General features: G+C 49.0%; 1 protein-coding gene and 2 pseudogenes across 1 annotated transcript; 1 reads left to right on the top strand and 2 right to left on the bottom strand.

Annotated features, from left to right (window-relative positions):
* Positions 1–623: 623 nt before the first annotated feature.
* Positions 624–6,098, top strand: LOC136483304 (probable calcium-transporting ATPase 9, plasma membrane-type; annotated as a pseudogene).
* Positions 6,099–6,517: 419 nt separating this feature from the next.
* LOC136479084 (NAC domain-containing protein 58-like) lies at positions 6,518–7,683 on the bottom strand. Its single transcript, XM_066477061.1, has 2 exons — positions 6,916–7,683; positions 6,518–6,679 (listed from the first exon to the last, which is right to left on the bottom strand). The coding sequence occupies exons 1-2, from the start codon at positions 7,681–7,683 to the stop codon at positions 6,518–6,520; spliced, it is 930 nt and encodes a 309-aa protein (XP_066333158.1).
* A 538-nt stretch (positions 7,684–8,221) lies between these two features.
* On the bottom strand, positions 8,222–9,197 carry LOC136483306 (ethylene-responsive transcription factor 4-like; annotated as a pseudogene).
* Between the last annotated feature and the right edge of the window lie 112 nt (positions 9,198–9,309).

The following is a 9,309-nucleotide window of genomic DNA, read 5'->3' as shown; positions in this document are numbered from 1 at the left end:
TTGACGTGGGACAGACGAGGAGATTTTTTTCAACGCGCAGCTAAACTGCGTCTCCTCCGGCCAATAAATTCTCCTCCGAAAGGGTTCGAACTCTGACGGGTAGGGTGCAAAACTCATAGCTAGACCAACTGGTCTAGCCTCCGCTTGCACCACGTCTATTTATTTCCTCGGAGTTTCCAACGGTCAACGTACTCATTTATTTTTACCGGACATCATGCTTCAATGGTTGATGTAGTTGATACAACATTTAATATATTGGCTCTGTTCGCTTGAACTTATTCATAACTACTTTTTAGCTATGGAACAATATTTTTCTTTCACAATATTTTAGCATAAACATCAGCATAAGTCAAATTTCAGCATCAACGAACATAGTGATTATTGAAAATACCAAAACTTATTGCTCTAACTTCTCGATAAGTGGTGAATGCAATTAAATAAAGTTAAGAAGCTTTATGAGAGGTGCTAAGGTTTTTTCTTTTATTTGCTAATCTGTTCTAAACTTTCTAGAAATCTATTCTCCAGTGGAGAGAGAGAATAGTTAACTTTGTGACTTCTCACGTAACGAGATTTACTTTTTTTTATCAACATTTACATTTAGTTTTAGACTGACGAGGGAGTATATAAACACACATCGGCCCATCTCCGTACAGGCTCCTCTCTCCCGTCCGGGCCTGAAACCCCCCATTCCCTCCGCTCTCGCGGCCGACGGCGAGCTTGCTCCCGTCTCCCGGTACCGTGTGAGGGATGGAGAGGCTGGAGAGCTACCTGAAGGAGCACTTCGAAGTGCCGGCGAAGAACCCCTCCGAGGAGACGCAGCGGCGATGGCGCTCCGCCGTGGGCCTCGTCAAGAACCGCCGCCGCCGCTTCCGCATGGTGCCCGACCTCGACCGCCGCAGCCAGGACGAGGCCCAGCGACAATCCATCCAGGTACTCTCCTACTGCCCGCCCCACAGCAGCCACTAGTCAACCAGCCTTCATCTGTGCTCTGCTCTGCTTTCTAGCTTCCCCTTCCGTAGCCATGGCCGTGCTCTGTCTCTCAACTCTCATCTCGCATCTCTGAATCTCTGATCCCTCACCCGGCACCGGCACGTGACGCTTTCTCCATATGCATTTTTTCCCCTACTACTAGAGCAACGAACTTGTAGTTTTTTTTTACCGCCTTTTCCGAGTCAATCTGTCCACCTAACCCATTCTGTAATCTGTATGCCGCCTAACCGCATCTGGTTCATCTCTATCTCTTGTGCTAAAAAAACAAGTGCACTATTACGGCATGTAGACTGTAGAGGTTCATTATTTACGGCATCGCAGACTGTAGAGTAAGCAGTAAAGTCGAATGATTGATTACCAAGCTGGTCTTTGTCATGCCACCAGGATTCGTGACACGAGAGAAATTGATAACTCCTCTCATTCAAATGTCTGCGCGGGAACGAATACTCATACTGTATTAGCTGGTCTACATGCAAGTTGTCATTTGTCAATCGAGGAAGAATAAAAGCCACAGCTTTTATGCTGCTGTTTCGAACAGTTCATACCATACCGAATATGCCCCCCCGTCGTTTTGTTCACTTTTGTGTTTCATTTCACGGTCCATTGGTCCAATTATCTGCCCAAGACTGGGTATGACGGCGACCCTCCATGGAGGAAGCTTCCAGGAAGCAGCCTCTTTCCAACGGCAGGGGGCGTCAAAGCAGGGCAGGTGCACAAGCATCACCTTGGGGCCCCAATGCAGCCACATTGGTCCCGTCGTCGGGGCCCCTCACCTGTCATAACCTTGCGCTCTTTTCTTGTGAATATCTACTACTACTGGTATAAACAGATGTCTACCACTACTGGTATAAACAGATGTCTTAGTTTGACTTATCCAGATGTGCATAGTTTAACCTTTTCTGTTTGTCTGACTCGGAGAATCCAACGTTTTGTCTTTATTTAATCAGTGGATTAGTAGTAGGGTATGTGCTCTAGTTTTGGCGCATCCCCGGTGGGTGCACGTCCATTTCCATCAAGGGGGAAAAAGGAAATGCTGTAGACTGTTACTAATAAACTACAAAGCATCTCATATTCATGCAGCACCTTGTAGTATTGTATCTCATATTACAAGTACGGAAAGAAACAATATGTTATATCCATGTAGTCACAGCTTTTCATTCTTTGTTTTTGCAGGAAAAAATTCGGCTTGCCCTGGTTGTGCAGAAGGCTGCCATCACCTTCATTGATGGTATTACATAACTGCTTCTGCTTGTCTTACAGATTAGTATTTTGCTGCTTTACTAACTCCCATCTAACTTGTCAACCATCTGGTGGTGTTAAAGGTGCCAAGCATAAAGACTATCGGATAACAGAGGATATCATAAAAGCTGGATTTTCCATAAATCCAGATGAACTGGCATCGATCACAAGCAAGCATGATGTGAAAGCTTTGAAGATGCATGGTGGGGCGGATGGGATATCCAAAAAAATCCGATCGTCATTCGACCATGGCATATCTGCCAGTGACCTAGACACAAGGCAAAACATCTATGGCATCAATCGCTACGTGGAGAAACCTTCAAGAAGTTTCTGGATGTTTGTTTGGGATGCGTTGCAGGACATGACTCTTATCATTCTTATGGTGTGTGCTTTGATATCTGCTATTGTGGGTCTGGCATCTGAAGGTTGGCCCAAGGGCATGTATGATGGCTTGGGAATAATCCTCAGCATTTTGTTGGTTGTGATGGTTACTGCTATCAGTGACTACAGGCAGTCACTTCAGTTCAAGGAGCTTGACAATGAGAAGAAGAAGATATTTATCCATGTGACCAGAGATGGCTCTCGGCAGAAGATCTCAATATATGACTTGGCAGGTTGGTGATATCGTGCATCTATCAATTGGAGACCAAGTACCTGCTGATGGACTGTACATTCATGGATACTCCCTTTTGATTGATGAGTCCAGCTTGTCAGGTGAGAGTGATCCAGTTTATATTTCTCAAGATAAGCCGTTCATCTTGGCAGGAACTAAAGTTCAGGATGGATCAGCTAAGATGATAGTAACCGCTGTCGGTATGCGCACTGAATGGGGAAGATTGATGAGCACGTTGAGTGAAGGAGGAGAGGACGAGACACCGCTGCAGGTTAAGCTAAACGGAGTCGCAACCATCATTGGCAAGATAGGCCTGATGTTTGCCACATTAACATTTGTGGTCCTCATGGTTAGATTCCTTATTGAAAAAGGTTTAACAGTTGGTTTGTCCAAATGGTATTCTACTGATGCACTGACTATAGTAAACTACTTTGCAACGGCAGTCACTATTATTGTCGTTGCTGTTCCTGAAGGGTCTGCCTCTAGCTGTTACTTTGAGTCTTGCATTTGCAATGAAAAAGCTAATGAATTGATAAAGCACTTGTAAGGCATCTTTCAGCATGCGAAACAATGGGATCTGCTGGTACCATCTGCACAGATAAAACAGGGAACTTTGACTACTAACCATATGGTGGTTGACAAGATATGGATATCTGAGGTCTCAAAGTCAGTTACCAGTAACAATAGTTTGGAAGATCTGACTTCTGCCATTTCTCCAGCTACATTGAGCCTACTTTTGCAGGGCATTTTTGAGAACACCAGTGCAGAGGTAGTCAATGAGAAGGATGGTAAGCAAACTGTTTTAGGAACTCCAACAGAAAGGGCAATATTTGAATTTGGCTTGAAATGGGAAGGTCTTGATGCTGAGGATAGGACCTGCACCAAGGTTAAGGTTGAGCCTTTCAATTCCGGTTAAGAAGAAGATGGCAGTGTTGGTCTCATTAAACAATGGCATGTACCGTTGGTTCACCAAAGGTGCATCAGAGATTATTGTGCAGATGTGTGACATGATGATAGATGGCGATGGAAACAGTGTTCCCTTGTCAGAAGCTCAGAGAAAGAACATCTTGGATACTATCAACTCCTTTGCTTCGGATGCTTTAAGGACACTGTGCTTGGCGTATAAGGAAGTGGATGATTTCGATGATGATGCAGATAGCCCAACAAGTGGTTTTACTCTAATATCCATTTTTGGCATCAAGGATCCTTTGCGCCCAGGAGTCAAGGATGCTGTGAAGGCCTGTATGTCTGCTGGCATCATTGTGAGAATGGTGACTGGTGATAATATCAATACAGCTAAAGCTATAGCCAAAGAGTGTGGAATACTATCTGATGGTGACGTATCAATAGATGGATCAGAATTCCGCAGTAAGAGCCCAGAAGAGATGAGGGAGATAATACCTAAGATTCGGGTTCATTTCACTTTCCTCAACCTATGGTTACGCTAATATCTATTAAGATTTCATTTTTCTCAATTTTAATTGTCTTTCAACATTGGCAGGTCATGGCTCGTTCTTTACCATTGGACAAGCATACCCTTGTGACAAACTTGCGAGGTATGTTTCGTGAGGTGGTTTCTGTGACAGGTGATGGCACGAATGATGCTCCAGCATTACATGAAGCAGATATTGGCCTTGCTATGGGCATAGCAGGAACAGAGGTACTAGGTTATATTGCATTGGTTCATGGATGACAAGAATACATAGATTGTGATTCAATGGTTGGAAAGTTGATCAAAATAACCTATCTAGTTATTTTTATATCTTAATCTTAGGTTCCATGATTCAAATAGTTTGCCTTCATGGTCTCACAAAAAACAATATCAAAAGATACTTGATCTCTGCTATTCTTACTGTTTGAATCTCATGCTGACTGGATATTGGGCTGGTGGCATTAGGAGTTTAGAACTTCTCACTTACAAGGGCTTCTCCTTCAGCAACTCATCATGTCCCTTGAAAGATAATGGTATAAACTTACATATTTTCAGGTTGCCAAGGAGAGTGCTGATGTGATAGTGCTTGATGACAATTTTACAACTATAATAAATGTTGCAAGGTGGGGTCGTGCGGTTTACATAAACATCCAAAAGTTTGTGCAGTTTCAGTTGACTGTCAATATTGTTGCTTTGATCATCAACTTTGTTTCAGCATGTATTACAGGTATGGGCATCATCTATAGTATTCTTTCTCCAATACCAGTATGCCACAGTCGTTCAATTAGTGAATTCTTGATATCCCCTATTGAAATAATAAGTATTTTGACTCTCGTATCACAGGCAGTGCTCCTCTCACAGCGGTGCAACTGTTGTGGGTCAATATGATTATGGATACATTAGGAGCTTTAGCTCTAGCAACAGAGCCTCCAAATGATGACATGATGAAGAGGCCAGCCTGTTGGGCGAGGGGAAAGTTTCATTACCAAAGTCATGTGGAGAAATATCATTGGGCAAAGTTTATATCAGTTGGTTGTACTTGGAGTTCTCATGTTTGCTGGGGAACAGTTTCTGAATATCAAGGGTGCAGATTCCAAATCTGTTATCAATACACTCATATTCAACTCCTTTGTGTTCTGCCAGGTGAGCTCATTATAACTGTTATCAATTACTTTCGTTGCTAGTGCAGCAGTGCCTACATCTACTTCAAACATTTTATTTGATTTACCCTAGCTTACATTTATAACCTTGTTTTTCATTAAGCAGACAGGAATTTGAAAATGTCCACTTCAGGCATTTGTTTACCCTACATTTGAATTGTTTCCATATGGTAATGTCTGATCAGTGATAACATATGATCTGATGAGCTTGAATTTATGTTGTCTCAGGTATTCAACGAAATAAACAGCAGGGAAATGGAGAAGATTAATGTTTTCCGTGGTATGGTCACCAACTGGATCTTTATTGCAATCATAGCTGTGACAGTCGTATTTCAAGTGGTGATCATAGAATTTCTCGGCACTTTTGCAAGTACCGTCCCACTTAACTGGCAGCTTTGGCTGCTAAGCGTTGGCCTTGGATCGATCAGCTTGATTGTTGGTGCCATCTTGAAGTGCATACCAGTTACCAAATCAAATGAAGTTCCTGCAGGTCCAAATGGCTATGCGCCGCTTCCCAGCGGTCCTGATGACATATAGCTGAAGAAGAGTGATGGAAAAGGAATTGCATTTGGTAGCATCAGCGGGTCCGTGAGAACCCCAAACGGGCCACTGCCACCTTCGATTTTGTGTCATGTTTGGAACAAGTAATAAACCACTGTCTAGGCTCAGTTTTAGCAGACTGTTATATCTTTTGTCCTGCAATTACACGTTTTTTTTTTCCTGTTTGCTGTTGCTGCTGTGTAAAAAAGATGGTGATGAACACAATGCAAGCACTGTTTTCTTGGGTCATGGCCCTCATGGAAACGAAGTTTTCTTGACTAATCCAAGTACACTTACTTTGTAGGAAGAAAAAGCACATTAACTTGACTAGCAAAATTCGAATTTACGTAGCTGAACGCCTCTTTATTAAACTTTAAAGTGGAAATACATAGTAACAGAAACATTGCAACGTTGTCTAATAAAAACCCAGAAACATTGCATCAGCAGTAGGATCATGAATTCATGATCGAAGTGACATTAAGCTGCTAGTCACCGAACTCTACAAAACCCTAAACCACTGGATATCAATTCCCCAACAATTTATCAACTTGCGTCAGTATCGCCTTTCGGATCGTCGTCGTCGTTCTCTTGCACACCGTCACTGGGCTCTAGTTTCGGATCGTTGTTCTCTTGCACACCATCACACATGGGCTGTAGAACTGAGAAGGCGTTACTATTACTGTCCATGATCGATCCATCGTCCAGCTGCAGCAAATGTTCCACGGTAAACACAAAGTCAGAGTCTTCTAGCTTCAAATCTTGCGCTGTAAACTCCACGTCTTCTGTAACCATCTCCAATCGCCTGTGGCTCGTCGTCGACCCTGATGTACACGCCGCCATGGACGCCGGCGCAGTGGTATTGGTAACCCCCGTCGCCTGCTTGTTCCATCATGGGTTGGTGTTGCCAAGTGGGCCAACGCTTCTGCTGTTAGCTCGGTCACCGGCGCCGCAGCACCAGCAGCATGGAACGACGTGGTGGCATAGGAGCACCCGACGTCTGGAGGCGCCGGCGCAGCAGCGGTGGCATAGGAGGAGGAGAACCCGACATCGGGCGCCGCCGTCCAGTAATCCGCGTCGAAGTGGTGCTCCACCTGGCGCGCCGCCGCGAGCTGCCGCTGCCTCTTGTTGCACGGGGCCGGCACGTCGTTGGCCTCGAGCTGCTGCTGGCGGTCGTCGCCGTCCGCCGCCGCCACCGCCGCCTTGGGCCTGAGGTGCAGCCTGCAGAGCACCCTGACGCCGTCCTCGCCGGTGGCGTCGTTCCGGACGGTGCCGAACTCCTCCATGAGCCACGCGGTCTTGCCGCCGCCGGCGGGGCGGAACTCGAAGGACTGGCGGTACCCGGCGCCGCGGACGGGGATCCGCTTGCCGGACCCGTGCCACGTGCCGAGTGCCCCGACGGCGCGGTTCATCCGCTTGCTGCTGGCGTTGCCGTCCTTCCAGCGCGCGACGGAGAGGAAGTACCAGTTGCCGTCGTCGTGGGCGATGTGCTGGAAGCGCGACGCCAGCGTGCCCGGGTCCTCGCCGTAGACGTCCGCGGCCGCCATGATGCCGTAGAACTCGCCGGGCGACTGGTGGCCGGGCTCGGTGGCCACCCAGGGCTCGAGGTAGCACTGGATCAGCTCCCGCGGGGTCGGCTTGAAGCGGTACCCTGGCGGCGCGTTAACGTTCGGCCACCGTGGCGCCGCATGCTCCATTTGTTCCGCCGCCATCGTCGTCGTTGTTGTTCTTGGACTCTTGGTTGAATGCGTGTGTCGTCTGCAGAGATCAAGCGCGCGTGCGTGGGCGTGGCCGGCCGCGCGGGCGGGGCAATATTGCCCTGCGCGTCCTAGACCGATTCGAAAGCAGGAAGTAGAGACCGATTCGAAAGCGGGTGCGGGAAGTAGAGACCGACACCGACTCGAGTGTGTGTGTTTTATTATTATTTTTTATTTTTTATTTTTGGAGGTGGGGGGCTGGGCTGTGAGCAATGGATGGTGAAAAGGGCCGAGGCCTATACCCGTTTGCGCAATCGTGGGCCAGCTACACAACACAGCCGAAGGAAAAAGAAAGGGTTATTTGCCATGCCATTATAATTCTCGATGTTTGGAGAAACGTCATTATTGTTCGTCTATTTTGAAGCATACTATTATAATTCTTCGTTTCCTATAAAAATATCACTAAATACGTATGGACACAGCCTGAGCCCAGCTGCAGGCGTATACGAAGACGTATACTTCATCTCCCTATCACTGCCACGCGGGCCCCACATGTCATCCTTTACTTCCTCCTCTCCTCATCTCTCTCCCCATCCCGACGCGGCCACGGCCACGGCCACGGCAAGCAGCAGTAGCAGCACGCCGAGCAGCTGCAGCACATGACCATCTCGGCCGGCGGTAGCAGCGCCAGGTTGAGGTCCAGCCCTAGACCCACGGGCGGAGCCGCGTCGAACACCACAGACGACGACGACAAACCAGAGCAGCTTCGCTCCTCCTCGCTCTTCGGCGGCAGCAACTGCAGCAGCGCCGGCATCATGGCCGCCGTCGGGTCCATGAACAGCTGGTACGTGTTTGCGGCCGCCGCCAAAGCCGGCAGCGCAAGGCTGAGGTCCAACGACGGGGCCGGCTGCGCTGCAACCGCCACCGTCACCGCCGCCAGCGACTCCTGCGGCGGCAGCAAGGGGCACGAGGACGACAATGACGACGATGACTCGTACACCACGGCGCTTCTGCTCGCGCTCGCCGCTGGAGCCTCCGCCAGTGCCATTGGCTCCGGGGCGGCGGGGGTAGTTGGTGGTGTCGCCGGGCCCGCGGAGCCTACGCGCGGTGGCGTTGTACGCCCGCGCCGTCTGCTCGGGCGTGTCGAAGGTGCCCAACCACACGCGCGCCTTCCGCACGGGTCCTGGATCTCCGCCGCGTACCGGCCCCACTGCCGCTTCCGCACGCCGCGCAGCCTCAGCTGCTCCACCGATGCCGCTGCCGCCGCGCAGACATCGCCGCTGCTGCTTTCGGACGGCGACGTCGATCTCTTGGGCGCCATGGATGGAGCAGTAACCCAACCGGCGTCGCCTCGCGCACTCGCAGGCTTCTTCTCGCCTTGCCTTCTCTCCTGCTTGTCTGGCGACTGCCGTGGAGCTACCGAGGAGGGATGGGAATGCCGCTGGCGAGGCATGCGGGGTCACGACAGCGGCTCGTCGGTCAGGCCCGCAAGCCCGCAGCCGCCGTCGCCGACAGCGCCCACCGTGGCCGCGTTGGGATGGCCTACTCCCATGGCGTGGCCGCCAGCCGCCACGACTGTTGCCTGCTCTGCTTTCGTGAGGCCGTCCCGACATGGAAACAGAGTAGGCCACGGAAACAGAG

This window comes from Miscanthus floridulus, chromosome 9 (assembly GCF_019320115.1).
Source record: "Miscanthus floridulus cultivar M001 chromosome 9, ASM1932011v1, whole genome shotgun sequence".
NCBI classification, from domain to species: Eukaryota; Viridiplantae; Streptophyta; class Magnoliopsida; order Poales; family Poaceae; genus Miscanthus; species Miscanthus floridulus.
The sequence above is the reverse complement of the archived record's forward strand: the minus strand, read 5'-3'. Positions and strand labels throughout refer to the sequence as shown.

What these genes read in the sequence shown, in the direction of transcription:
- LOC136479084 (XM_066477061.1), bottom strand. Translation starts at nt 7,683, where the DNA reads ATGGCGGCGGAACAAATGGAGCATGCGGCGCCACGGTGGCCGAACGTT. An exon ending in CTGCTGGTGCTGCGGCGCCG is followed by an intron (nt 6,680 to 6,915) that starts GTGACCGAGCTA and finishes CATTTGCTGCAG; the next exon opens with CTGGACGATGGATCGATCAT.